Source organism: Tinamus guttatus, unplaced genomic scaffold (genome assembly GCF_059628265.1).
Source record: "Tinamus guttatus ecotype Peru unplaced genomic scaffold, ASM5962826v1 Tinamus_guttatus_pri_ptg000314l, whole genome shotgun sequence".
NCBI classification, from domain to species: Eukaryota; Metazoa; Chordata; class Aves; order Tinamiformes; family Tinamidae; genus Tinamus; species Tinamus guttatus.
This window is the reverse complement of record NW_028288848.1, coordinates 7,063,402-7,089,040: the sequence shown is the minus strand read 5'-3', so window position 1 is coordinate 7,089,040 and position 25,639 is coordinate 7,063,402. Positions and strand designations below refer to the sequence as shown.

At 68.8% G+C, this 25,639-nt stretch overlaps 6 protein-coding genes across 6 annotated transcripts; 2 read left to right on the top strand and 4 right to left on the bottom strand.

Moving 5' to 3' along the window:
* The first annotated feature begins 640 nt into the window (after window positions 1-640).
* Window positions 641-1,134, top strand: AVPI1 (arginine vasopressin induced 1). Its single transcript, XM_088528851.1, has 2 exons — window positions 641-917; window positions 990-1,134. Exons 1-2 carry the CDS (start codon window positions 646-648, stop codon window positions 1,132-1,134), a joined length of 417 nt encoding a protein of 138 aa, XP_088384977.1. The 5' UTR covers window positions 641-645.
* A 1,303-nt stretch (window positions 1,135-2,437) lies between these two features.
* PI4K2A (phosphatidylinositol 4-kinase type 2 alpha) lies at window positions 2,438-7,859 on the bottom strand. The gene is made up of 9 exons (XM_088528708.1): window positions 7,440-7,859; window positions 5,166-5,366; window positions 4,806-4,937; window positions 4,570-4,723; window positions 4,102-4,163; window positions 3,593-3,692; window positions 3,187-3,320; window positions 2,862-2,921; window positions 2,438-2,751 (listed from the first exon to the last, which is right to left on the bottom strand). Exons 1-9 carry the CDS (start codon window positions 7,839-7,841, stop codon window positions 2,590-2,592), a joined length of 1,407 nt encoding a protein of 468 aa, XP_088384834.1. The 5' UTR covers window positions 7,842-7,859; the 3' UTR covers window positions 2,438-2,589.
* A 2,506-nt stretch (window positions 7,860-10,365) lies between these two features.
* MORN4 (MORN repeat containing 4) lies at window positions 10,366-11,277 on the top strand. The gene is made up of 4 exons (XM_088528894.1): window positions 10,366-10,461; window positions 10,564-10,678; window positions 10,759-10,868; window positions 11,124-11,277. The coding sequence occupies exons 1-4, from the start codon at window positions 10,395-10,397 to the stop codon at window positions 11,270-11,272; spliced, it is 441 nt and encodes a 146-aa protein (XP_088385020.1). The 5' UTR covers window positions 10,366-10,394; the 3' UTR covers window positions 11,273-11,277.
* Window positions 11,278-12,097: 820 nt separating this feature from the next.
* On the bottom strand, window positions 12,098-14,165 carry HOGA1 (4-hydroxy-2-oxoglutarate aldolase 1). The gene is made up of 7 exons (XM_088528893.1): window positions 13,967-14,165; window positions 13,406-13,534; window positions 13,199-13,326; window positions 12,972-13,106; window positions 12,779-12,875; window positions 12,542-12,675; window positions 12,098-12,266 (listed from the first exon to the last, which is right to left on the bottom strand). Exons 1-7 carry the CDS (start codon window positions 14,163-14,165, stop codon window positions 12,117-12,119), a joined length of 972 nt encoding a protein of 323 aa, XP_088385019.1. The 3' UTR covers window positions 12,098-12,116.
* A 470-nt stretch (window positions 14,166-14,635) lies between these two features.
* Window positions 14,636-16,553, bottom strand: ANKRD2 (ankyrin repeat domain 2). Its single transcript, XM_088528892.1, has 9 exons — window positions 16,470-16,553; window positions 16,280-16,393; window positions 16,007-16,168; window positions 15,768-15,875; window positions 15,496-15,594; window positions 15,194-15,292; window positions 14,993-15,091; window positions 14,818-14,916; window positions 14,636-14,740 (listed from the first exon to the last, which is right to left on the bottom strand). The coding sequence occupies exons 1-9, from the start codon at window positions 16,530-16,532 to the stop codon at window positions 14,636-14,638; spliced, it is 948 nt and encodes a 315-aa protein (XP_088385018.1). The 5' UTR covers window positions 16,533-16,553.
* A 1,214-nt stretch (window positions 16,554-17,767) lies between these two features.
* UBTD1 (ubiquitin domain containing 1) lies at window positions 17,768-23,329 on the bottom strand. The gene is made up of 3 exons (XM_088528891.1): window positions 23,216-23,329; window positions 18,346-18,573; window positions 17,768-18,169 (listed from the first exon to the last, which is right to left on the bottom strand). The coding sequence occupies exons 1-3, from the start codon at window positions 23,280-23,282 to the stop codon at window positions 17,784-17,786; spliced, it is 681 nt and encodes a 226-aa protein (XP_088385017.1). The 5' UTR covers window positions 23,283-23,329; the 3' UTR covers window positions 17,768-17,783.
* Between the last annotated feature and the right edge of the window lie 2,310 nt (window positions 23,330-25,639).

Sequence of the window (25,639 nt, the reverse complement as noted above, 5' to 3'; positions counted from 1 at the left end):
CTCCCCGCTACGTCACGCGGGATTCCCCCCCCCCTTGCTGTTACGCAAAGGTGGGCCCCACCCAGGGGCGTGTCCAGAGTGACCACGCCCCTGTCCCACCTCATTGACGTCACTGGCGCCACGCGTTTCCCCCCCGTTCCCCTCGGAAAGGCGGTGCCGGCCCCGCCCCTGCGCGCCCATTGGCCAGGGCCTCGCGGCGGTGCAGAGCGGGCGGGCGCGGATTGGCTGCGCGGCGGCGGGGGCGGGGCCGGGCCGTGGGTGAATGAACGGGGCGCGCGGCGCGGGGCAGCGCGCGGCTCCCGGCGCGGCGGCGGCGCGGAGCGGCCCCGGGCGGCGGCGCGAGACGGGCGGGCTGCGCTGCGCTGCGCTGCGCTGCGGTGCCGCCGGCGGCAGCGCGGCCGCGACGCGGGGGCCCCGCGCCGGCCGCCGCCAGGTGCGTGCGAGGGGCCGGGGGCCGCGGAAAGTGGGTCGCGGCGGGGCGGGGCGCCGCGGGGCGGGCCCGGGACCTGCGCGCCCCGGCCTGAGCCGCGGCGCGTCCCGCGTTCCTGCGCCGTGACGCCTCCTGGCGCCCTGCCCGGCGCCGCGGCCCTTCCCGGGGAGGAAGCAGCGGAGCCTCACGCCGTGTGTCCGGTGTCCGCAGCGGCCATGGGCACGCCGGCCTCGGTGGCGTGCGACCCTCCGGGCCGGGCGGCGGCGGCGAGCGGCGGCCGCAAGCGGGCCGCGGCCAACATCTTCCAGGGTGTGGGGCTGCCGGAGCTGCGGAGCCTGTTCCGGAGCGGCGGCGCGGAGCGGCCCGAGGAGCGCGCCCGCCTCGTGTGCCGCTACGCGGGCCAGCGGCGCATGGCGCGGGCGCTGCGGCGGCTGCGGGCTGAGCCCGGCGGCGGGAGGGCGGCGCGGCGCCGCTGCGGCCCCCGGCGGTAGGTGCGGGACGGGCGCCGGCCCGGGGCTCGCGGCTGGGTCCCGCCGCCCTCACCCGCCTCTCCCCGCAGGAGCGGCGCGGAGGAGCCGCAGAGCAGCCCCAGGCGCGCGGCTGAGCAGCGCAGAGCCGCCCTCGCCTCCCCCTCGCCGGGGCCGCCTCATGCAGGGACCTCGGAGAGCAGCGAGCGCTCAGGCTGGGCCCCCGCAGGACACTGAGGTGTCAAACGGGGCTGAGACTGTTAATAAAAGGTGGAAGGTGGGGACTACGTGAAGCTCTGCTGCATCCAGGGCACTTGGAACCCTGCCCCAGACCCGGGGCGCAGCCCCTTGCCCAGCCCCACGCAGGGCACCCCCAGCTCCCACGGAGACGAACAGGAGGTGAGTGGAACGGCAGCTCTGTTATTCAGAAGGTCGCATGGTTTAAATACATTACATACATTTCTACAGTGCATTGGAACGATACATGTTGGGTCAGATGGAGGTGCAGGAGGCTGGGCCCGAGGAGCTTCTCTCCCACCCCATCCTCACAGCATTCCCCCACCCTAGCCGAGCCAGCACTGAGCCCCCTGCACCTCCCCTGAGACCCATGAGCTGCCCTCCCCCTCAGCCCCACGCAGCAGTACCCCAGCCAGCCCCCATTCCCCCAGCACAGGCGTGCGGGACCTCCAGGGCCCCTGCAACAGGAAAAGCCACAGCTCCAGGCAAGCGGATGCACGTTAGAGAGCAGCTCAGCAGCTCCTCTCCTGCCACGTGCATGAAGCCCCTGCTGGTGTCAGCGCCAGAGTAGAGAGGCCAAGACCCCACCATACTGCTGGAGTGGCACCGCTGCTGGGGCTCCCACTCCCCGCCGAGGAAGAACAGCTCCAGCCCCTGGTACACTGAAGGGCACCGAGACAGAGACGAGGCTAGGGCCCCAGCAGCCATGGAGCTGGCAGCAGGGAAAGCCAAGCGAGAGAAGCTGCAGGGACAGCCCTGGGAGCAGGGACGGGGACCAGCCAGCACAGGGCTGCTCGCACCACATCCTGCCCGGGGCCAGGCGAGCTCCTGGGGACTACGGCACCTCCCAGAGCTGCCCACTCCTCAGCAGGACCAGTAAGCACCTCGTCCCCCTTGTGTCCCCCCACAGCCCAGGACTAGGTGCCCCTCGTCCCTCTCCCCTGCCCCAGCCAGAGAACAGCCGTTCATGACGGTCCCCACCGCCCACGGGCGACAGGGACTCCCCTGAGGAAAGCAGCGTGCATGGGGTGGGGGCAGAGAAGAGGGGGGAGCAGAGCACCCTTGGGAGCGGGCAGGACGGTGGCACCTGCCCCCAGCCTTCCCAGCGCGGGAGCCAGCAGCAGGCAGGGCAGGGAAGAGGAGGGCCAGCAGCGGGCGCGAAGGGCACGATGGATCCCGGCCCTCGCCGCTCCCAGCGGCAGGCAGGCATGCTCGGAACCACGGGCGGGCTCGGGTCCCCCGGGGCCTGCGGCCGCTCTCCGCACCCGCCACAGGGCTGCATGCGCACGGCGCCCATGGAGCCGTGCCCAACCTGCCTCGCTCCTCCACGGGTTCTCCAGCCCCGCCGCTCGCTCTTCCCAGGACGGCGCGTCCTGGCCACAGGAGCCGGCAGGCGCCCGGCTCCTCGCGTAGCGCTAGTCCGAGGTGGCCGAGCGCTCTGCCCTCCGCTCCCAGCTACCACCAAGAGAAGAAGGGCTTGCGGCTCTGGAAGCTCTGTGTGTAGGACTCGCTGGCAGTGCGCTGGTGGGAACGCGCCGTTTCCACGATCACGGGTGGCATCTGGACTAGGTGCAGGGGGCTCTTCCCATCCTTCAGCGCTTGAGTTAGGTTCAGGATCTGCACAACGGAGGGAAGCCTGAGTTGCCTCTCTGGGATGACAGAGGGCAAAGCAGCAGGAAAAGGCGCCGTGGTCTCATGCATCTGCCTCCCCTAACACACAGGCTTACCTGGCCTCTCATGACAGCAATCTGCTTGTGAAACTGTCCCCTGTCAAAGCCTGGGTCTTTCTGCAAGAAAGAGCAATGAAAAGTGGCATCCACCCTCTGCCATATACCTTCTAAGAGATGCCCATTTCCCCAACAAATTTGTCTTCTCCTGCCCCAAAGGCTTCCTGCTTCTCCCCATGCTCTATGTTCAGCTCTTGGCAGAGAGATAATTCAGACACCTTACAAGGAACGTGGCCACCTCTTTGTCCCCACAGCCTGTAGAGGGAGCTCTTCAGCACCACCCTTGCTGCTCCTTCCAAGCCAACCTCACCCTGTCTCAGCTCACCTTAAAGAGCTCATACAGGTCTTCCTCCAGGTCCTTGACAAAGTTGGGGTCTGAGATCTTGGGAAGAATCAGGTCCTTTATCTCTTGTGAAAAGGGAATTTTGGCCTGGGGTAGCCATGCCCAGTAGAAGGGATCTGCAGAAGGAAATAAAAGACATAGAGCCAGGTACGGCCCAGCAAGATGAAGGTGCCACACGCTCCTGGTGCTGAATCACTTGTGTCTGGGGCCCAAGGCCCAGCACCCACCCCTCCTACAGCCCCTGCTATAGGAGCACCCAGCACCCAAAAGATTTGTGGAGGGCAGCCCTAGCCATGTCCCCTTCCCAGCCCTTCCACATGCCCCACGGCCGCGCAGCACAGAGCTGAGTGGCGCCCCAGGGCACCCCAGCACAGCTTGAGGGACTCACATGCTCTCCAGGAGTCCGGGTGTTTCAGGGGAAAAGCCAAACCGTTGTCTATAGCTGCCAGCTTGATGATGGGCTCCTTCACCACTACCCAATCACTGTCCTGGAAAGAAGGGGAACAACAGTCACAAGAAAGACCCCAACAGGGACAGTCCCTCCCCTGTACCCTGCAGCACTGCTGCCAGGCTCTTAGACCCCGTTAGCAGGGCCCTGGCAGCCTCCCACCCAGACAGGGATGGATGCGAGGGCAGCTGCTGTCTCCTTTAGGCGGGGAGCAGCCTCAAGGGGTGGTTGCAGCCAGCAACACACGAGCACCAGTTTTTCCCCGCAGACCCCAGCTGCATCCCCATGGAGTCTCACTAGGCCACAAGTCACCAGCACAAAGGGCGGAGGAGACCACATCAGGCCTCCGCATGCTCCTAATGCCAAGCTGGTTGGGAAATGCCCTGCCCCTTTGCCAGGCTGCAGCTGGCAAGCAGCACATGAGCCCTGCAGAGCTCCAGCTCACTCACCCGCACGCCCGCGCTGTCCAGGGGACAGTCGTACTTGATGAGCCAGTTGTCATTGCCTCGATCTGCACGGAGAGAGAACCAGGCACGTGAGCACGGAGGCCACCTGCTCCAGCCACAACCTTCCAGGCCAGAATGGGCTCAGGAGGCCCAGCAGGAGCTGAAATACTGCAGCACAGGCAGAGGCTTTGTGCAGGGTCCTTGGGTGACCTGAGACCCTTGAAGCTGGCAAAGCTCCTCCCCAGCATCTGAGTGGATCACAGGCTGCTCTCCAGATCTCCCAGAATAAAGGGGCCAGCAGCCAGAGCATGGCCCTGCTCATGGGCAGCCACGGCATCTGTGCTCCATCCCAGAGGAGCTGCCATTTGGCAGCAACCCTGTTGATAGGGATTTGGGTGCCGGGAAGAGCTGCCAAGTTCCTGCCCACATCCCTTCTCTCCAGCGGGCAGGAGGTGAAGGAGCTGGCCCTACCTGTGTTCCTGATGATGTAGTCCAACACCACCAGCCGCTCAAACTGCAGCAGCAGCTGCCGGTTGGTGTTCTCAGGGAGCGGCTCCGCTTCAAAGCGCCGCAGCCAGTAGTCAGCATCCTTGTAGCCTTCCACAAAGAGCTGGAAGGAGCCCACCTGAAGCAAGGACAGGAGGTCACAGAGGGCAGCAGCCCAGGGAGAGGTAGCGACAGGCATGTGCTCAGCCTGGGAGCTCTACCTTGGGCGGCAGACCTATGCGGTTGAAGCGCTGGCCAACTTTTGGCACCTTCTCCAGGGCCAGCCTCTTCCCTCGAGACTTCACTCTGTCAATGGCGCTGTAGTTGAAGGTCTCACTGGCCAGATACACCACCTGAGGAGACACCAGTGCACCAAGGCCTCACTGATAAAACCAAGACACAGCCCTTCGCACAGCTCTGCTCAGCAGCAGGCTCCCCACAGGGCCCAGAGCAGGAGCAGTCACAGATCAGGATCTCAACACAAGATCTCCAAGGTTAAGAGTGCCACAAGACAAGGCTCAAGTGCAGCAGGGCAGGATAAAAGCAAGCCCGGAAGAGGCACCTCGCAGCAGTCCCCTCACCTTTGTGCGAGGAACGATGCTGAGTTCCAGTTTCTGGTCCACGAGGCTGGCACCTGCCTCCGACAGGTAGCCCTGGTTGAGCACGAGGCAGTCTCTTCCGAAGCAGCAGGGGCAGCACAACTTCTGCAGCCACTTGGTCCACTTGGGGTTCAGCTGCCCGTACGGCTCCTCGTTTTTGGGCTTGAAGACACCAATGATTTTCTAAGGAAAAAAATAAAATAAAATAGGGCTTCCTCTCAGGGCAGTTGGTGGGGAGTCAGGACCCTCACCCCAGCCCAGCCCTGAGCTGGGGCAGTGACTCTTCCTTCGATCTGGGTTATTCTGCAGGCACCCACACCAGTGCTGGCTCAGCTCCCACAGTGGGAGTTCTGCCCACACTTAGTCACAAAGGGGGCCCAGAACAACTTCTTGGCAGGGCAAAAAACAGCCTCTGGGCCCAGGCGGGCCCCACGGCTCCCAGGAACCTTCCCCACCACGAGAGCAGAGCACTGCCCAAAGACCTTTGGATCTGGCTCAGGTGGCCAGAAAGCGCTCTCCCCACCACAGGGGACGCCCCTGACAGCACCAGCCCCCACCATAGTAAATATTCCAGCCCCAATCTGATGACCTTTGGATGCTTGGGAAGAGCTACTACTCCCAGCTGCCCCCTACCTCCACACAGGAGGAGGGCAGGGAGACAGAGATCCTCACAGCGGCTCGGTGGCTATTGGACAGAGCTGACCTCAGCGTGCTCAGCAGAGGCAGGGCTGAGGCAACAGCAAGAGGCCCAAGGGACCCAAGGCTCTGAGCCGCAGGGCCCAGCGAGGGACAGCACAGGGGCCCTGGGTCACCAGGGCCAGGAGGGCACAGGCACTTTCCCCCGACAGCAGCAGCTGGTGCCCGCAGCACTCGCAGCCCCTCGCTCACCGCCTCCACAGCAGGGACGTTGCAAGAGCGTTGCCAGCGCCGCACAGAGTGCGAGGCCGCGTGCTGGGCGCCGCGCGGGGCTCAGGCCAGGCCTCCCCACGGGCACCCGGGCAGGGCTGCCAGCCCCTGCAAGGGGCTGAGCGGCAGCTCCAGCTCCCACCGCACAGCAGGGTGACTCAGCAGTGCACGTGATGTCCCCAGGGCTGCTGCTGGCCTGAGGGGTGGCACTCCCCAAGCCCAGCTCCTGCCACCACGAGAAAGCGGGACATCAGGACCAGCATCTTGGCACGGGATCCCAGGGCAACAGCAGCACGTGCCAGGGGCCTGACGCCAACCAGGAGCAAGCGGAGCGAGACTTGGGCTCCCGGGAAGCAGGAGGGGAAGGGCTCGAGGTAGCAGCAGCGCTTGAGCCATACCTCGATGGCAGAGGGCAAGCCATGAGCTGGGGAGCAGGCGTGAAGGCAGCCCCCCAGGACCCACACGTGATGGCACAGGGCAGCCTGCGTGGCCTTAGACCTGCAACAGGCTGCCTGGGAACCACAGCAGCGGAGAGCACTGTGCCCTGGGGAGCAAGTCCAGCGGGGCAGGGACAGTCCTGCAGCAGGGTCCCCTTTCGGCCCTGTGCTGGGGGCACATGTGGAAGTAGCTTGCTCAGGGCACCGTGGAGCGGCACAAACAGCTCAGCAGCAGCAGAGCCAGGGGAGCCAAAGCAGCCCAGAGGCCCAGAAAGCAGCCAGGGTAACCCCAACCTCCAGGGCTGCAGGGAAGCGCGTCGGACAGCCCAGGCTGGGAGCACTGTGGTCCTCAGCCTCTCGGGGGGAGGCGACACGAGACCTGCAACATCCAACACCAGGCACTTTCCAGCCTGCCCATCACGGCACCCCCTCCCATGGCCGTGCTCAGTGACCCCGGGCAGCTCAGGAGTGGGACACGTCACCCTGGCATCACAGGCAACCGCCAACCTCATCTCCTCACAGCTCCGCACCGAGGCCCGGCCTCCTCCCCACCGCTGGGCAACTGCTGCCCTAGAGCTCAGGACAGGGCACCCAGCACCGCGGCACCCGTGGTCGACAGGAGGGTGCCAAGGGAAGCAAGGAGGGAGATCCGCAGGGCCCCGCAGAGCGGCCCTGCCTGCGAGCTGCACGCGGGGCAGAAGAGCCAGAGCCTGCACAGGCCCAGCCCTGCCTGAGCGCAGCCGCCGGGCCGGCGCGGCAGGTCACGAGGCAAAGCACCCCGTGCCACCCACACGGGTGGGCCATGACCGCGCAGATCCCGGGAGAACCGGCCCCGCTGGGGCCCTCACGCTGCCTCAGCCTGACACGCGCGGAGGGGGACGCCCGCGAAGGGGGAAGCGGCGCCCGCGCTCACCCCCTGCGGGTCCTTCACGAAGTAGCTGCCGCTGGAGCCCTGCGAGATGCGCTCGGGGAAGATGCCGCGCTCGCTGGCCAGCTCGGCGCGCCGCACCACCTCAGCGAACTCGGGATCCTCGGGGAAGTCGTTGCGCTCCCGTTGCGCCGCCGCCGCTGCCGCTGCCTGCGCCGCAGCCGCTGCCGCCGCCTGGGCCTGCGCCGCCGCCGCCGCGCCGGGGCCGCGCGCGCCGCGCTCCAGCAGCGGCTGCCGCTCGCGGTCGCGGCCGCCCGGGGAGGCGGGCGGCGAGGGTTGCGGCGGAGGCGGCGGAGGCGGCGGCGGGGCGCGCACGGCGCCGCCGGGCAGCCCGTAGTCCGGGGCCTGCGCCCGCTCCGGCGACACGAGCGGGCTCGTCTCGTCCATGGCTCCCGGCGGGCCCGCGCGGCGCGCGCCCTCAGCTGACCGCCGCTTCCGTCGCGTCACCGCCGCCGCGCCCCATTGGCCCGCCCGCCCCGCGCGCCCCGCCCACCGCTAGGCACGCCCGCTCCCCATTGGCCCGGCCCCCTCCGCCCTTGGGGCCGCCGTCGTTGCCATGGATACGCGGCCCACGTTTTATATATATGTATACATACACATATGAACATACACACATATATATATGGGTCCAGTTTGACATACAGGGCACCAAATGTGTGGATATATATACTTATAGAGCAACATTTTGCTATTCGGGATGCCAATTACACATATAGGGTGCCAACTTGATATATAGAGCACTGATTATCTATATGGGGCACCAGTTATGGCTCTAAGGTGCAAATTATATACATAGGGTGTCAATTTGCTTTGCAAGGTAGGGATTATATATGTAGGGTATCATATATATAGGGTGCTAATTTGATATAGAAGGTATCAATTTTATACCGATTATATACATAGGGGGTGCATTTGATGCAGCCGAAGTCGGGAAGCGCCCTGAGAGCGCCAGGCTCGCAGGGCCGGGCGGCCTTTAGAGCCGCCGTCACTGCAGCCCCGTGCCCTGCACAAAGATGGCCGCTCTGGAGGCTCGTGGGGTGATTCTCCGCCCCACTGCCCCTCACAAAGATGGGGCGGAGAATCCACCGCCCCTCGGCGGCGCCATGGGCCAGCAGACCGCTCTGCCCCACACAAAGATGGCGGCGGGCACGAGCGGGGCGCTGCGGAGCAGGCCAATGAGGAGCCGCGTTGCTGTGGGTTGCCATGGAGCCAGCCAACGGAGCGCGGGGATGTCCCCTGGCGGTCTCGCACCGCTCGGAGAGGCAGGGGCCGGGCAGGGAGGCGGCCGCGCCGCCGCCGCCCCTCGGCGGGACCCCAGTGGGGAGCGGTGCGGGCGGCGAGCGCGGAGCCAGGTGAGCGCGGGCGGCGGTGCCGAGCCCGCCCGCCCGGCCCGCCCCTGGGTGCATGGCCCGCGGTGGAAGTGCATGCATCGCTGCCGGGTGCACGGTCCCCATGGTGGGGTGAATGCATCGTCCTGGGTGCATGGCCCCATGATGGGCTGCATGCTTCACTGCTGGGTTCATGGTCCCCGTGGTGGGGTGCATGCATCGCCCCCGGGTGCATGGCCCGCACTGCATGTGGGGCATGTGCATGTGGGAGCCCTGGGTGCCTGAGCTGTGTGAGTCATGCTTGCATGGCTCATGGATCCGTAACCAGTGTGGGGTGTGCACGCAAGACCCATGGATGCACGGTCTGCATGGGTCTTGCATACAGCACCCGTGGGTGTATGGCCTGGTTGAGCCGTGGGGTGCCTCACCCGCTGGGGGCGAGGTCTGCGTCGGATGTGCCTGCACCATCCCTATGGCTTGCAAGGGCTGTGCATGCATGGCCTGGGTGTGTGCAACACCTGTGGGTGCATGGCCCACATGGGGTTTGCAAGCGTCACCCGTGGGTGCATGGCCTGTGCGGGGCGCGCGTGCATCACGCAGAGGTGCACGCGTTGCCGGCAGCGCGGAGCTGCGGCCATGGCCCCTAGTCACCTGCCCGGGCTGGTTGCCCTGGCTGCTGCGGCCATTGCGCATGCAAGGGGCAACCAGCCCATGAACACCTGGGTCCGGGCGCTGGCTGTGCAGGAGGAGGGATCCTTTTCCTGTTCCCTCTGCTCCTTGTGCCTTCCCTCCTGGCACTGCCAGAGGCTGAGCCAGTCCTTCCCGGAGCCACCCTTCCCAGAGCCACGCTGCAGCCCTCGGGCCGCTCCTGCCGTCGGCAGGGAGCACTGTTCCCTCGCTGCTTTGCCGTGGCCTGGGAGCCGCTGTTCTGCAGGGCACAAAGCCCTGGCAAGTTACCGCAGGCCTTCCAAGCGCTGCTCCCCGCTGGCTCCCACAGCTGAGCTTGGCGTCCCCTGGGGTGTCCGGTGCTGCCAGCTGAGCCGGGGAGGCAGTGCCCACCGGGCTTCACGGCAGCTCCACAATGGGTCTTTGCAGCTGGTGCTGGAAGCCCCCCCAGCCCCCGTGCTGGCACCGAGCCTGGTGTAGCCCCTCGGTCAGAGCCCGCTTGGGCGCAGGACCCTGCAGAGACACTAGATGCCTGTGACCCCACAGTGGGGGTCCCCATAGTGTCCCCACCGGCTCTACATAGAGGAGGGGACCCGCACGTGGACCCTGGCGCCAAACCCAGCTGCCATCGGGCTCCAGTTCCTGCCGCCCGCTCGTGTTTCAGGGGCTGCGACCCGCATTGCTGCACTCCCGGCAGCGGGCGGCAGCAACCCGAACCCGGCAGCTGCGGTTTCAGCGGGGCTGGCAGCCGGGGTCACCTCCTCCACTGCCGGCGCCGGTGCAGGCACTTGCCCCGCGCCGCTGCCTCTGCGCTGGTACAGGAGGAGCAACTCCAGGAAGCTGCAGGAGCCCCAGGTGGCGGAGCGGGCGCTGCGCGGCTGCCCCGTGCCCAGCAGCCGGCTCTGTCCCTTGCAGCCCTTGCCTGGCCCTCGCGGAGGCCGTCGCCATGACCCTCACCAAAGGCTCCTTCACCTACTCCAGTGGCGAGGAGTACCGCGGCGAGTGGAAGGAAGGTGAGCGGGGCGTGCTGTGCCGTGCTGTGGGGTGCCAGATGCGGCCCCTTCGCTCACAGGCAGCGCTTTCCCCTCGCACCCCGCGCTGCCGCCTTTGCGTAGGTCGCAGGCACGGCATCGGCCAGCTGACGTTTGCGGATGGCACCGCGTACGTGGGGCACTTCGAGAACGGGCTCTTCCATGGCTGCGGCGTGCTCACCTTCTCGGACGGCTCCAGGTGAGCACGCGGGCGCCGCAGCAACCCCGGCCAGCCCGCGGCAGCCTCGGCTCCGCTGAAAGCAGCGCCGCCTCGTGCAGGTACGAGGGGGAATTCGTGCAGGGCAAGTTCAATGGCGTCGGCGTCTTCACCCGCTGCGACAAGATGACCTTCGAGGGCGAGTTCAAAGGCGGGCGCGTGTACGGCTTTGGTGAGTGCCCCAGAGGCCCTGGCCAGCTCCCAGGATACGGCAGCTCTGGCACGGTGCATGCGGCCTTGGGAGCGCCGGGCAGCCCGGTGCAGCGCTCACCATGGCCCCCGCTTGCCCCCATGCCCCTCGGTCGCCCCTTCTGTGCTTCCCTTTGGTGTCCTGTGCTTCCCTTCAGTGTCTCCCGCTGTGTCCGTGCAGTCCCATCCCTGGCGTGCGCTGCCCCAACCCCGTGACTCCCGGCCGCTCCCACCGCAGGTCTCCTGACGTTCCCCGACGGCTCCCATGGGGTGCCCCGCAATGAGGGATTCTTTGAGAACAACAAGCTGCTCCGGCGCGAGAAGTGCCAGGCCGTGATCCAGAGGGCCCAGAGCGCCTCCAAGTCCGCGCACAACCTCACAGCATGAGGGCAGCCCGGCGCACCGGTGCCCGGGACGGCCTCCCGGCTGCTCCTCTGGCCAGGGGGCTGTGGGGCCCTATGCGTGCCGGGGCCACCCTGGTGCCTTCTCCCGCTGGCCGCAGCCCTGGCAGCCCTGTGCCCCATGCCAGGCTCCAGGCAGGGCGCCAGGACAGCAGCTGTGGGGGCTCAGGGACGGGATGGACGGGCCCGGACCCCTTCTTGCCTGCGTGCTGGGCCGGGGGGCAGCGGGCAGCTGGCTGGACCACGTGCCCGCTCCCGGCCTGGCTCAGGCTCGAGGACCCTGCCCTCTGCTCGCTGTGCCAAGCGGCCGCACCGGCACCGGGAGCCGCAGGGCGCGCGAGGCTGAACAAGGAGCCCGGGCCCCACGGAGCCACGCGTGGGGCACACAGCACGCGCAGCCCTCTCCTCTCCCCCGCAGGCACCCCCGGTGCCCCCCGTGCCCCGGCCCAGGGTCCCGGCAGCTCTGGGGCCGCAGTGGGGCCGTGCCCTCGCGGCGGCTCTGCGCCCGCCCCGCTCCCGTGCCTTGCTGTGCCCCTGCCTTGCACTGCCGCCCGCACGGGCCGCAGCTCAGTAAAGCGCGTTGCCAAACGCCGACCCGTCTCCTCTCTGCTGCGGCGCGGCGTCCGCGGGCATGGACGTGGGCACACAGGGGCTGCACGGAGGCGGCATTCCAGTTTATTCCCAGCTCAGCATGCTCGGGGGGCATTGCCACCCCCTCCACAAGCAGGAACATTGGGGACCCTGCGGGCCGAGGCCCTGGCACTGCCGTGGGCAGGGGCATGGGAGGCCGTGGGATGGTTCCTGTGGCGAGGGGAGCCGAGGGCAGCCCCTCAGAGCCAGCCGTTGGAGCTGAAGGCCTCCCGCAGCTCCTGCTCCTGGCCGGGGCTCAGCGGGGCCAGGGGCGCGCGGCACGGGCCCCCGTGGTACCCGAACCACTCCATGGCCTTCTTCAGCCCCGGGATCCCGAACCGGCGGGTCACCTGTGGGAAGATGGGTGCCAAGACTCGACCCAGCCCCGGGCTCCCACAGAGACGCGGGTGGGCCGGGCAGCGGTGCGTCCTGTGGGCAGGGGCGCAGCCAGGCAGGGACGGGGCTCCCCGTGCAGGGGACGTCGCCGCCAGCTCCACCGGCGCTTCCCCCGTCCCCGCCTATAAATAGCCTGTGTCTGGGACGCTGGGGGTCCGGTGCCAGGGGACGCGCCGTTCCCGGCCTGGGGAAGCTGGCGCTCGCTCCCAGCCGGCACGGGCTCGCTCACCGCCGCGTTGGGCTCGACGAGCCGGTGCTGCAGGTCACGGGCCTCCTGCCAGCGCCCTTCCTGGCACAGCCGCTCCAGCTGGCACAACGGGGCCCCCAGCACGTTGGCCAGGGCGCAGATCCCCCCAACGGCACCTGGGGGCACACGGGTGTCTGTGCCCGGCTCTCTCCCTGCTCACCTTGTGCTCCCAGCCCCAGGGCCACCTCCCTGGGCCCAGCAGGGCCGCTTGGCACCTACCCACGGCGTAGCCAGCCAGCAGGAAGCCAGCCGATCCCGCCAGCACCTGGAAACGCTCCTGCCGCGTCTTGTGGACGATGAGGGCCAGGCGGGTGATCTGGGGGGAGACACGTTGTGTCCCCGGGCACCGTTCGGAGCCAAGGTTCACTGCCCCGGGTTCCCTGCTGCCCAGGGAAAGTGGCACCCCACTCACGTCCCCGCCGCTGTCCTTGAGCCCCACGATGTTGGGGTGCTGCGCCAGGGTGAGGACGGCCTCCAGCGGCAGGTCGAGGCCGGTGTTGGCTGGGACGCTGTAGAGCACCACGGGCACAGGGGACGCATCGGCCACCTTGCATGCACCGAGCGGGGAGGTCTCAGCCGTGATGCCCGCGAGCGTGGCACGCCGTGCGGCACTGCAGGCCAACGGAGCACGGCGCTCACCTCCGTGTAGTGCCGCACCAGGGCAGCGCTGCTCATGGCCCCCCGGTAGTAGCTGGGGGTCACCACGAGCGCCGCATCGGCCCCTGCCTCCGCCACGCTATTGGTCATCTCGATGGTGGCGCGCGTGGCTGCGGAGGAGGCGGCGCGGTGAGTGCCCGCGGGGTCCCTGGCACGGCGCGGCGGCCAGCGCGCTCCCCGCACACTCACATTCGCAGCCCGAGCCGGCCAGCAGCAGGCGGCCCGCGGGCAGCGCGCGGCGCGCACAGCTCAGCACCTCCAGGCGCTCGCGGGGCGCCAGCAAGGGGAACTCGCCGCTGGAGCCCTGCAGCAAGAAGCCTGCAACACAGGGAGCGTGCGGGCAGCGCCGTGGGCAGCAGCAGGGCCTGGGGCTGCCCCGCGTGCCCCTGGGCTCAGGGCTGCCTCGCTGGGGCACGCAGAGCCCCTCCGCATGCACGGGCAGCCAGCACCTTTGCCGTGCTGCTGGGCTGGGAGCCCGGGGTGCCAGCAGGGCTGGGTGCCCCCATCGCTTCCCTCTGCCAACAGACAGAGCTGCAGCCGGGGCCGAGGGTGCCCCGGCCGGGTGCAGTGTGTGCCAGCGATGGGGTGTCTGCGTGAGCACTCAGGGGATGCGGGCACAGCGCGTGCCCTGCCAGGCCTCTCCAGCAGCTGCCAGCCCAGGAGCAAAGTCCGGCAGGAGGCCCCGGGCTGCAGCCGCTGCAGCCCCCAGGAGACCCAAAGGAGCCCGCGGCGCAACGGGGCCACGCTCACCTCGGAAGGGGAGCCCGGCATAGCGGCGCAGGTTGCCCTCCAGCTGGGCATAGTCCACGTCTTGCGTGGGCGAGAAGGGGGTGACGAGGGGCGGGTAGATGCCGGCCAGGTCGAGCGCGGGTGGCGGGGCCGGCGCGGTGCTGAGCCCGCGGCGCAGCGCCGGCCGGAGCAGCGAGGAGAGCCGTGCACCGAGCGCCATGGCAGTCCCACCCCAAGGGACTGTTAATGATTGATGAGATCGGGAGGGCTCCTGGGCAGCCGGGGCAGCGCCGGGGCGGCACCGCGCAGGCCAGGGGTCCTTTCCCGCCCCTCCAGAGCCCGCACGTGGAGCAGCTGGTGCCCGGAGCAGCCCTCACCCGAGTTTTCCTCCACGGATTCACGCGGCGTCTGTAGCATTGCAAGCATGAAGCTTGCAGCGGGTGCAGCGCAGCCAGCTCCCGCGGCCAGCCAATGCTGCCACAATGCGCCTTGGTGGCCCTGGGGACTCTGTGGATGCCTGATGCCATGCGAGGCAGCCAGATAACTCCGCTCTGCCCACAGCCACCTCGCTGCCCAGGCACATGCTCACGGCCGGCCACCAGCCCTGGAGCCAAACTGCGCTTCGCCAGGTTTTATTAACACGGATAAAGTCCCGGCAGCCCCTCAGAGCCAAGCTGGGCCCCGGCGCCGTCACGCGGGGACCTCCGTCTCCTCCTGCGGCCGCTCCTTGGTCTCCAGGGCCTGGCGCGTGTCCACCTGCCACTGCTGCACCAGGTCCGTGGGGGTCTTGCCCTCCTGGGAGCGCGGGCAGAGGGTGGTTGGGCACGAGGCCGGCCAGGCCAGCGCGGGCCCCCACACGCTGCCGTGCTCACCATGTTCCTGGCCATCATGTCGGCCCCGTGCAGGATGAGCATCTTGATGATCTTGTAGCGGCTGAGGCGTGTGGCATCGTGCAGAGCCGTGTCACCTTCCTGCGGGAGGGACAGGCAATGCCAGCTGGGAGGCTGGGTGGCCCCGGCGCCACCGCGGGGCCCGGCTGCCCCTTACCCTGTCCGCGGAGTTGATGTGCACCCCGCAGTGGATGAGGTGCTCCACGATGTCGAGGTGGCCGGTGCGGGTGGCCACATGGAGGGGGGTGCTCAGCAGCTGGGCCAGGGGCAGACATGCACCGGGCGGCATCAGTGCCGCCCTCACGGCTGCTGTGCCCCGCGGTGCCCAGCGCCCCATGGCCCCCGTGTCCCGCCTCACCTTGTCCTTCAGGTTGAGGTCCGCGCCGCGGTCCTGCAGCAGCTTCACCACGTCCAGGTGTCCCCCCCGGCAGCCCCAGTGCACGGCAGTGCAGTCCAGCTGCACGTGCAGAGCCCGGTCACGGCGAGGGGCACCACCAGCCTGGCCCCGCTCCCTGTCCATGTTCCTGTGTCCGTGCCCAGGCCGAGCCTGGCCCGTGGCACCTCCATGCTCCTCACAGAGCATCACCTCCTGCCCGGCCCCATGTGTAGGCACAGGGGACCCCAAACTGCTGCTGCTCTGGGCAGGGGTCCCAAGCTCACCCGGTCCCTGAAGTCGACGGTGGCGCCGCTGTCCAGCAGTTTCTGCAGGATGTCTATGTGTCCCTCCAGCGCGGAGCGGTGCAGGGCCGTGCGGTGGAACTGGGGGAGCAGGAGCCGTGCTGGTTGCTGCCCCCAGTCGTCACCATGGGCGCAGCCAGGCACAGCAGCGTGGGGCGAGCGGGACATCGGTGACATCCCCCCACAGCTCCGCGCCCGGGTGCCCATCATGGGGGCGCCATGCCAGAGGCACGCCAGCCTGCGGGCAGCTCTACCTCGTCACATGTGTCTGGGGAGCCTCCATCTGCCAAAAACTTCTCGATGACGCGGATTTTTCCCTGGACGGCGGCTCGCAGGAAGGTCTCTGGCTCCACAGGGCCCTCCTGGGGGCAGGGCAGGCAGGACATGGCACCGGATGGGGACGGTGTGGGGCTTTTTGTACCCAGCTGTCCCCGTGGAGGACACAGCCGCTACCCGCATCCTGGCTCCCCATCCCGGAGATGCCCCCACGTACGATCTCCGGAGACTCGGGTGGCGGCGGGGGCTCGGGGGTGGCCGCCCTCTCCTCCCGGCGCTTGCGGCGCTGCTTGCGCAGCTCGATGAGGTGCTGGATGCTCCCCACGTCAATGATCTCCCGCCGCAGGTCCACGGAGCTCCTCCGCACGCGCTCCTGGCCCTGGGGGGCACGTGCTGCCCATGAGCCCCGCGCTGGGAGCAGCACAAACTGTGGGGGCTGCGCTGCCCCCCATGCACTGCAGCCTCCCCCCCGTCTGTGCCCGGCCCCCACCTTGAGGGCCTCAACGCCCCGGTTCCGGGGGCCGCGGCGCTTCTCCTCCTCCAGCTCCGGCGTGTCCATCCGCTCCACGGGCGGCGGCTCCCGGGGACCCTCCACCTTGAGCTTCTGCACGGACACACGGTGCGGGGGGCTGAGCACCGGCCCCTCTCGTCGCACCCAGCGCCCCGGGGCCAGGACCCACCTGCTCCTCCTCCGCCAGCTTCTGCTCGATGAGCTCCGTGGCCCATTGCACGTCGGGCTCCATGGCTGTGGCTGTGGTCCTGGGGGGGGTCCGGCGCTGGCCGTGGGGCTGCGGGTGGCCGTGCTGGCCGCGGGGCTTTTTATGCCGCCCGCCGCTGCGTCCCGCTGCCCAAGGGCACCGACAGCTGTGGCTGCTCCACATGACTGGGGCAGCTTTGCCATGAGCTCACCCTGCTGCTTTCTGGTGCCCCTGGCTCACCCCCCAGCGCCCGCGCGCTCTTAAAGAGCCTCGGGGCCCGCTGCCGCTCCGCCCGCATGGGACCCCCGTGCCAGGCTGTGCCACACACGGCAGCCTCAACGCAGCTGAGGGACAGCGGCCACGGGATGCTCCGCTCGGTGCCCATCGCCCCATTCCCGCTGCGGCTCCCCGAGGCCGTGGCTCTGCCCCCGGCTTTGGAGGATGACCTCAGGCGGGGAGCGTCCCAAGCAGCCCCGCTGGGCCCAGGCGTCCGGTCGGCCTCCGGCGGGCGCACGGGCAGCCTGGCAGCAGCTGGCTTGCGCGAGGCCAGGACTGGCAGCTATTCCTGGCAGCGGCTGCACAGCTCGGCCCTCCTGGGCTTTGCTTTCCTCATTTGTAAGATGAGGCCAGCGCTGCCCTGTGCTGGGACAGTTAATGCGCTGGGCACCCGCCACTGGGACTGGACCGGAGGCGAGGGAGGGACGGGCACGTGTCACCCTCTCTGGGAAACGCTGGCCAAATGCCAGGGCCGCCCTTGGGCGCCAGACCCCAGGTGCAGCAAGGCAGAGCGTTGCTGTCAGCCACGGTGCTGAAACACAGCGAGGTGGGACAGGACCCCGGACAGACACCCTGGCGGGCCCACACGGCCCCGCAGGCCGGGAGCAAGGATGAAAAGGCTTTATTGATAAATACACGGACTATGTACAGCGGGGAGACATCTCCAGCCGGCCCAGCGCGCCGGGCACCAGGAGCAGCAGCCCGGCCCCCAGGGCAGGCGCAGCAGGTCATGGCCTCTCCCTGGCGGGAGTGCTGCCGGGCACCCCGACCCCGCGGGACGTCGGGTCCTGCCCCTTCTGCAGCCAGCGAGGCGCCTGTCCCTGTGCCCGTCGGCGAGGGGCACCGCGGCGCGCACAGCCCCGCGCAGCCTGAGGCACCCCCTGGGCCCGGGAGCTCTGCACAGGGGAGTGGGGCTGCTCCACGCGGGCGCCAGGGCACCCTGGGGCTGCTGCTGTGCCCCGTGTGGGACGGGAGCTGCCGGGGCCTGCCCCGTTCTGCCGGGCCTGTGCAGGCGGGCGCTCAGTTCCTGGGCGGCAGCGGCTGGTTCACGATCACTTGCACGACGAAATCCTTCTGGATCTTGGTGTCCTGCAGGCGCGTGCGGTCGGTGAGCAGCTTCCCGGAGAAGAACCAGCGCTGCCAGGCCAGCTCGATGCCCTCCTGCGCCTGCAGCTGCTTCTTGAGCTGCCCCACAGTGTCGCTCATGCTGGCGCTGAGCCGCAGGTCCTTGCCCGTGGACAGGCGCACCTTGAGGGCGAACTCCCGCCGCGCGTTGGGCAGCGGCTCCACGGGCTCCGCGCTCTCCTCCTCGCTCCGCTCCAGGATCAGGTTGACGGGCGGCGCCAGGCAGTACACGGGCAGCTGGTACCGGTTGCCCAGCTCATCGTAGCACTCGGTCAGCGACCCTGGGGACAGTGCGGGAAGAGGCTGTGGGCACGCGCGGGACAGGGCCACGCCATGCAACAGCACAGAGCCAGCCCTGCGCCCCGTGGCCTCTCTCCAACCCAGGGCTGTGCCCGTGGCTCCCCCAGGACGTGGGGCGGGCAGCACCCCCTCCACCAGCCCTGACCCCGCTGCTCACCGTGGGGCAGGGTGATGCTGGCGCCGTCCAGGATGGCCTGGGCCAGGCTGTGCTCGTTGGCCTCCACGGCGTAGGCGGCCGCCTTGAGGGCGTCCCAGATCTCCTTGCGGCCCTCGAAGGCAGGCGCCGTGTCCCAGAACTCGTCCCGCTTGCTGCGCAGCTGCCCGTCCGTCATGGGGTAGTCACTCTTCCACTTGGGACGCTCCTTCTTCAGGGGCTCGTTGCGGCCTGCGAGGGGGCGGGATGCTCAGCTGTGGCACAGGGCTTCCAGGTGGCCCCCGCCACCAGGGAAGGGCTCCGTGCCCCCCATCATGTCCCTGCCAGGCACAGGACAGTCCCCAAAGCAGTGACAAGACAGGGCTCATCCTGCCCAAGGGCCCCACGGCCACTGCATCCCTCGCCCCGTGCCCTGCGTGGAGGGGCCTGGTGAGGCCGTACCGAGCTGGCCTCTTCCCTGGCGGGGTGGCCACGAGGCCTGGGCCCTTTGAGGCAGGCAATATTTATAGCTCGGGAATTAGCCAGGGAATAAGCTGGTGGCTCGGCGTGGGAGAGGGATTACGGGGGCTGAGCCGTGGCCCAGGGGGAAGGGCAGGACTCCTGGGTCCTCTCTGGCGTCACCCCGGCCACGTGGGCACCCGGCGCTGGGGCTGCAGGGACCGACGCCAGGTGGTGCCCGGGTGACCGCGTGGCTCCCCGCGCCCCGTGGGAAGAGCCGCGTCCTGCCAGCCCCACGGCAGGGCCGGAAGCATGGGGCAGGAAGGAGCTGCTGTCACTCCCAGCTGAGCAGGGGACAATGTGCCACAACTGCTCCTTCCTGCCTCCCCTTTCCGTGGGGCTGGCCGGGGGGGATGTGCAGAGCGGACGGAGCCCCGAGCCCCGCAGGAAGGAGGCTGCGCGCCTGCACGGTGACACACGCGGCACCACCCCGAGGGCTGCTGCGGCCCCACGCCACCCGCCTGCACGCGCACGGAGCGGTGCACGAGGGGCAGGCGGTCCCGCTGAGCTGTGCGCCCAGCGGCCTCTGCCTGGGCAAGCGCAGAGCAACGCGATGGACCCCGTCCCCTTGGCGCGCCAGCCCCCGCGCCCTCCTGCCCGGCCCTGTGCAGGATGGACAGCGCGGGGCCGGCTTGCACAGAGAGCACCGGCCCCAGCGCCCATCGCGGGGACCCCGCGGCGCGCAGGAGAGCTCGGCCCCCCAGAGGAGCAGGACTGGGAGCAGGGCGCTGAGCGGGGCCCACAGCAGCACCCGCATCCCCCAGGGAGCCGGGCAGGCGGCCGCAGCCGGCGCTGCCGATTCAGCAGTCACGGTGCTGGGCAGGAGGGATCTGCAGCGGCACGGGATGGAGCAAGGTCAGAGAGGGCACCTGCCCCGGGATGGCACCGGCACCCGCCTGAGGGATGCGGAACACGGAGCTGCCAGCCTGGCAGAGCCAGAGAGCCCGGTCGGGGCCCTCCCGCTGCCTCCGCCACTGGGGCCACCACGGGCACCTCGAGGAGTGCAGGGATAAGGGGGAAGGTCTCCAGCCCTGCTCCTGCCGCCTCTGGCATCGCTGACACCCCTCCTCGTCCTAGCCAGGTGGGGACATCAGGCCAACCAGGCGGGGATACCAGGCTCTCGGGGAAGGTCCCCATTGCAAGGCACCGTCGCGGTGCTGTCACCCTCCACCCCGCGCGCTGGCTGGGAAAAGAGGGGAAGCGCGTGTGCTGTGGGACCCCGGCCCGCGCCGCTGCCCCTGCTTCATTTCCAGGAAGGGAAGCAGCCGGCGTGCAGGCCAAGGCTGGCTGGGGCGAGGAAGTCGGGCCATGGCCGTGGGGCCGGACGCGCTCCCGCCCTGGCAGCGTGGGAGGCAGGAGCAGGACGGGCCCCGCACGGAGCCGCAGGTAGGCAGCAGCTAAGCCTCTGCTTATCGCCGCCCGCAGCCTCTAATCACCTCGCGCTGCTCTATTCCTGGCCCCGTTGTGCAACCCGCTGTGCCGGCAGCACCTCGACGCGGGTCCGGCTGTGCCCGGCCTCAGTCCAGCAGGATGCGGCTGCAGCGCGTTTCCCGGGCTGCGGTCCTGCTGCCCCCTGTGCCCCAGTCCTGCTGCCCCCCGTGCCCCCGTCCTGCTGCTCAGCCCTGCCTGGAATCACCAGCTCCTGCTCCGGCACCTCGGGATCGCCCCATCCCAGGTCGGGGATGTCCCCGGCACACCTGGGTGCAGCAGGGAGCTCCCCTGCCCCAGGGCTTGCCCGGCCGCAGAGCACAGCGTGTCAGCACCCTGCCCTGCACCACGGGACACCAGCAGCACCGCCAGCGGGACCTGCCAGCCAGCGTCCCCTCCGCAGCCCCGCTCCTCTCCTGCCCCCAGCCCTGCGGCTGCGGCTGGCTGCCCAGGGACATGGCGGTCACCTGCATCGGGAGCCCTGCCAGGGGCCGCCTGAGGTGGCACAACTGGAGCTTGGGCAGGGACAGGCCGGCCCATGGCTGTCCCCTCCTCAGGAGCCTTCTCTCCCAGGAAGGGGAGGGCAGGGAGCTGCTTACAACAGCCCGGTGCAGGAGGAGGGGAAGCGGAATGCCGGATCCACGTGGGGCCGTGGAGGGTCTCGGCAGGCAGTGTCTGGGCATATGGGTTGCGTGGTGGGATGCCAGGGCAGCCGAGCCACAGGACCTGCTGTCCCTGCACTCCCGTCCCACAGCAGGTCCCTGCGCATCCCTGCGCTGCGGGCAGGGGCAGCTGCACCCTCCATTCACCCCCACCCGCAGGTGCGACCCTCTGCCACCCACCACAGCGGCTCCGGCACTGCGCGAGCAAGGGCAGGAACCGCGCTGGGAACGGTCCGGCTCTGCCACGGGCTGCACGGGCTGCCGGTTGGGCAAACCCGCAGGAGCCCCAGGGCTGCCCTGGCCCGTGCCCTTGGCTGGGACAGGGCGCACAGGCGCTCTGCCCTCGCTCCGAGGCGGGGAGGCGCTCCGAGAGCGCGGAGGCGGCCGACACCGCCAGGGACACCGCGGCGCTGGTGGAGAAAGACGAGCTGGCCAGGAGCTCAGCAGGGACACGGGGAGCCTCGCAGGGACGGCTCCGGGCTGGGGGGACTGCGGCAGCGAAGTGCTCCAGCCACCGCGGCCCTGCAACCAGACACCGTGGCAGCCGCAGGCGCCCGGGAAAGCGGATGAGCTCAGGGATGAGGGGAGGCCGAGCAGAGCCCCTCCGCCACAGCTCACCTTGCAAGGGCGCCGCTGGAAAACTGCACCCGGAGCAGCCGGCGGCTGCCACCCTCCCAGCGCCGCGGCACCGCGCCAGCGCGGAGGTGTTTGCCAAGGGCCTCGCACACCCACGGCGCCGAGCAAACAGCCGGGCCGGGGCCCCGCTGCGCCCGCAAGGAGCTTGCAAGGAGACACCTGCAGCGCGCTGGGGCCGTGGGGGCTGCAACCCCAGGGGAGAACGGGGGGCTCCTGCATAGACCAGGCGCACGGGAGCGTTCCCCGGGTACGGCACGGGGAGCAGCTCACCTGGCGCCAGCAGGGCCATGCGGGCGGCCGCGCGGCTCTGGGCACCAAGCCCATGAACTTGGGGCCGGCAGGAGCGACCTGCCCGCACGTGCTGGCGGGAGACGGCTCCGTAGGGTGCCCTGGAAAGTAGCCCTGGGGCCACCAGGCACGCGGAGCCAGATGCCTCCACGCAGAGCACTGCGTCCGCTGCCCTCGGACAACGTCCCGAAACCCCTTGGTGGACTGGGAGACAGGAGCAGTCACCCCAAAGCCCCATGCACGAGCTCAGCCCGCTCTTGCTAAGGCAGATTCGCATGGAGCCGGCCGGAAAATCCTCTTTTCCTCTCGGCCGCCTGCAGCCTGGCTCCCAGGGGAAGGGACCCGCACACTTGGCGCTTCCTCTTCCTCCTCTCCAGCCTCCTCAAGTACTTGGCTCCAAACACAACAATTATCAAGTGGGTGCAACGCGTGCTGCTATTGCACCGGCTGGGGAGGAGGGCGCCGGGAAGGGAGGCATGATTCACCCTGCCGCCCGCACGGCTCTTGGCGGGGCCAGATTTGGGAATGCAGGGGGCTGGCTCCAGCACTACGAGCCTCAGCAGAGCCTGCCGGCAAGTCTTCCTGGGAATCACCACCGCACACTGGCAATTCCAGAGGTGGAGAGGTGCAGGAGCAGTTACCTCTCCGAGCAGGGAGCTCGCCCGGAACACAACGGCTGAGTGGCCACCTGCGAGCAATGCAAAACCCATGGGCGGGCAGAGCCCGGGGGCAATGACTCCTCCGCTCGGCCTCGCAGTCACTGAATCACAGCGGCGCTCGCTGCCGGCCCGTGGGCGCCGGGCCTGCCGGGGCGGCGGTGCCACCGGCCCATCCGAGCGGCGCCGGGTGGCAACATCCTGGGGAAGCGCCTGACGCAAGCGCCATCCCGCAGGTATTCGGCGGGGCTCCCCGGAGAGCCGGCACAGCCCGTGGGGGCACCGCTCCCTCCCGGCGGCAGGACGCCCGGGAGCCACCGGGGCCGGGAGGGAGCCGGACACAGATCGCTCTGTGCCGAGGGCAGCCGGACGGAGCCGGGAGCGGAGGCCACCTCCATGGCACGCGTCACCGTGCAGCCGGCTGCGACGTCCCCCTGGCACTGGAAGGCACCGGGGGTGGCAGCCTGGGTGCCAGGGACATCCCGGCACAAACCCGCACGGAGGGAAGCGCCCGGGGCGCGGGCAGGCCGGGCCAGGGCAGAACAGGAGGCGGCAGCCCGGGCCGACCCGGCCCGCGCTGCGCGGGGCACCGGAGCGGCACCGCCAGGGACGGCGGTCACCGCCCGGCCGCTCGGGCACGGAGAGCCCCGCGGCGGTCCCGTCCCGTCCCGTCCCGCCCGTCCCGCCGCCCCGGCGGCCGCTCACCTGCCCGCTTGCGCGGGGTGCCGGCGGCGGGCCGCTCCCGGCGCGGCCGCCCCACGCAGCCGCCCATGTCGGCGCTCAGCAGCGGCGGCGGCGGCGGCGCGGGCCGCCCGGCACGGGGCCCGGCGCCGTCCAGCCGCGCCGCTCCGCCCGCCTCTGCGCGCCGGGGCCGCCCCGCCGCCGGAGACACCCCGCGCTCCGCCCTCCCCAGGTGCGCATGTCACCGCGCCCGGCGCTGGTACCGGTACCGACACCGGTACCGGCGCCGCCGCGTCCGCGCGTCCGCTCCTTCGGCATTTTTGCCCCGTCCGCCCCGCCGTACGCGGCAGCCCCGCCCCCGCGGGGGACCCTCCGCTCGCCCTCCGTACAGTGGGGAGGGGGTGCGCGCCGGCGCTGCGCATGCGCCATGTGCCCCCCCCCCGCGCGGGGTCGGGCCGTGGCGCATGCGCGCGGCGGCGGCGCGGGTGTCATGGCGGCGGGCGGGCCCGGGGCGCTCGGGGCCCTCGTGCGGGACGTCGTGGCCGGGCAGGAGCCGCGCGCCGCTGGCGTGGCCGCAGGTACCGCCCGCGGGTACCGCCCGGGGCCCCGGGCCGGGCTGCGCCGTGGGGATGGGCTGCGGGGCGCGGCCACGTGAATGTGGGCCCGTGGGCGAAGCCATGGGGGAGGCACAGGGCTGTGGGGCCGGGCCCGGGATGCGGCCGTGGGGCAGAGGCGGAGGGGGTTATGGGGGTGCGGGGTGAGGGCCGGCATGGGGCAGAACCAGGGCATGGGGAGTTGCTGCGGGAATGGCGTGCAGGAGCCCTGGGCACAGAAAGGCCCGTGAGCCGGGGCCGTGGGGATGGGACGTGGGGCAGTGCTGCGGGATGGGAGCTGCTCGGAGAGCGACGTCGGGGGCTGCATTTAGGGGCGAGGAGTGGCTGTGAGATGGGCACTGAGTCGTTAGGGACCACGAGGGCCGGGGGCTCTGGGGGTGAGGCAGACGCAGGTGCTGGGACATGCAGGGCTCACAGAGTTATTTTGTGCATGAGGCAGATGGGGATTTCGGAGCCCTGGCGTGGAGCGTGAGCTGGGGCTGCAGATGTTAGCTCCCCAGCACCACAGGGAGATGACCTGGACTGCAGATGGGGATTTCAGGGCTTGAGGACACACTGTGTGGGCTGGGACTGAGGTGTGAGAGCCGCGGGACAGCCCTGGTGCAGGTGGAGGTTTGGCTGCCCGCAGGGAGGGCTCAGCTTTGCCTTTGGGAGAAACCTCACGCGCTGCCTTCTGTTGTCCCCAGGGCTCCGGCTCTGGCTGCCTCTTCTGTGGTTTCTCCCCCTTCCTGGCAGGCTTGAGGCATTTGGTTTCCTTGGATAATTTGTCTCTCCACTTGGAGCAGCAATTTGGTGACTTTGTTACTTTAGGGAATTTGCAGCTTCAGGAACGTGGCTAGGGCCAGGCAGAGCAGTCACATTTCTAGGTATTGGCTCCTGCATCCTGGGAAGGATTTGAAAGAGCAAGGAAGGGCCTCAGGGGCTGCCCTACACAGTGGGGCAACTTACAGAGCCTTTCTGAGACCGATAGGTTGTAAACTGCTCCGTGGGATCCTGGTGATGAGATGAGTGGCGCAACTGGCAGATAACCAAGCAGTCCATGTCCTGCTTCATGAAGAAGTCACCAAGGAAATTTGGAGAAATTCACTAAACTATGCGAGATTTGAGATGTTGTGAAACGGTTGCTCCGAGTCTATGTGTTTGCAGGAGATGATGGTGGCAAGGGTCACCTTCCAGCTGCTCTCGTCTCCTAGGGTTGTGACACAGATGTGCAGGAGAAAGTTCTGTCTCTTGGAAGGCAGCCGCTGTTGCAGCTCTCGTCAGCTGTGTGGCAACAAACCTGCCTTGACAGGCAAGCGAGCCGGCGAGTGTCCCCTGGCCCCTCTGGCCTTGCATAGAATCATGCACCAGAGAATAGTAACTCCGGTAATCACAACTTCTTGAGCGAAAGGGGAGGTTTTTCTAACCTGGTGGCCTCTGTGCGGTTGTTAGAGGAAACACACTGAGCTTCTCGCATGTGTCACCCAGTGCTAAATTAACTGTAACCTGGAAGTGGAAGATTTTGGTGCTGCTATGGGCAGCTTGGACTGTGCGGGTCAGTGGGGGTCAGAAGGAGCCTGAGCTCGTTTTTATTAAAAAATGGGGAGAGAGGGATGCTGCTGTTACAGAAATCCATCTCCAGCTCGCCAGGAGTACTGTGTTTGTGCTTGAAGGGAGTGGGGGAGATGGGCTAAAATGGAAAGTGTACAGAAATGATTAATGTCCAGAAGGCACCGTGCAAAAGCAGAGAGGAGGTAGCAGAGGAGGGAACAGATGGATTTGGAGTATGCATACAGCAAAAGCGCTGAGGGGAGAGAGCGATCTCGGGGAGGCCAGAGCGGAGCAAAGGGGCTGC

Coding starts and splice junctions, on each gene's coding strand:
- AVPI1 (XM_088528851.1), top strand. CDS start 646: ATGGGCACGCCGGCCTCGGTGGCGTGCGACCCTCCGGGCCGGGCGGCG. Junction 918..989: donor CGCCGCTGCGGCCCCCGGCG/GTAGGTGCGGGA, acceptor CTCTCCCCGCAG/GAGCGGCGCGGAGGAGCCGC.
- PI4K2A (XM_088528708.1), bottom strand. CDS start 7,841: ATGGACGAGACGAGCCCGCTCGTGTCGCCGGAGCGGGCGCAGGCCCCG. Junction 3,321..3,592: donor CCCGGACTCCTGGAGAGCAT/GTGAGTCCCTCA, acceptor TTCCTTCTGCAG/ATCCCTTCTACTGGGCATGG. Junction 2,922..3,186: donor ACCTGTATGAGCTCTTTAAG/GTGAGCTGAGAC, acceptor TCTTTCTTGCAG/AAAGACCCAGGCTTTGACAG.
- ANKRD2 (XM_088528892.1), bottom strand. CDS start 16,532: ATGGAGCCCGACGTGCAATGGGCCACGGAGCTCATCGAGCAGAAGCTG. Junction 16,169..16,279: donor GGGGCGTTGAGGCCCTCAAG/GTGGGGGCCGGG, acceptor CGTGCCCCCCAG/GGCCAGGAGCGCGTGCGGAG. Junction 14,917..14,992: donor ACATCAACTCCGCGGACAGG/GTAAGGGGCAGC, acceptor TCCCTCCCGCAG/GAAGGTGACACGGCTCTGCA.
- HOGA1 (XM_088528893.1), bottom strand. CDS start 14,165: ATGGCGCTCGGTGCACGGCTCTCCTCGCTGCTCCGGCCGGCGCTGCGC. Junction 13,327..13,405: donor GGCCGGCTCGGGCTGCGAAT/GTGAGTGTGCGG, acceptor CCTCCTCCGCAG/CCACGCGCGCCACCATCGAG. Junction 12,876..12,971: donor TCAAGGACAGCGGCGGGGAC/GTGAGTGGGGTG, acceptor GTCTCCCCCCAG/ATCACCCGCCTGGCCCTCAT.
- MORN4 (XM_088528894.1), top strand. CDS start 10,395: ATGACCCTCACCAAAGGCTCCTTCACCTACTCCAGTGGCGAGGAGTAC. Junction 10,679..10,758: donor ACCTTCTCGGACGGCTCCAG/GTGAGCACGCGG, acceptor CGCCTCGTGCAG/GTACGAGGGGGAATTCGTGC. Junction 10,869..11,123: donor CGGGCGCGTGTACGGCTTTG/GTGAGTGCCCCA, acceptor CTCCCACCGCAG/GTCTCCTGACGTTCCCCGAC.
- UBTD1 (XM_088528891.1), bottom strand. CDS start 23,282: ATGGGCGGCTGCGTGGGGCGGCCGCGCCGGGAGCGGCCCGCCGCCGGC. Junction 18,574..23,215: donor CACCCCGCGCAAGCGGGCAG/GTGAGCGGCCGC, acceptor GCCCCCTCGCAG/GCCGCAACGAGCCCCTGAAG. Junction 18,170..18,345: donor CAGCATCACCCTGCCCCACG/GTGAGCAGCGGG, acceptor CACTGTCCCCAG/GGTCGCTGACCGAGTGCTAC.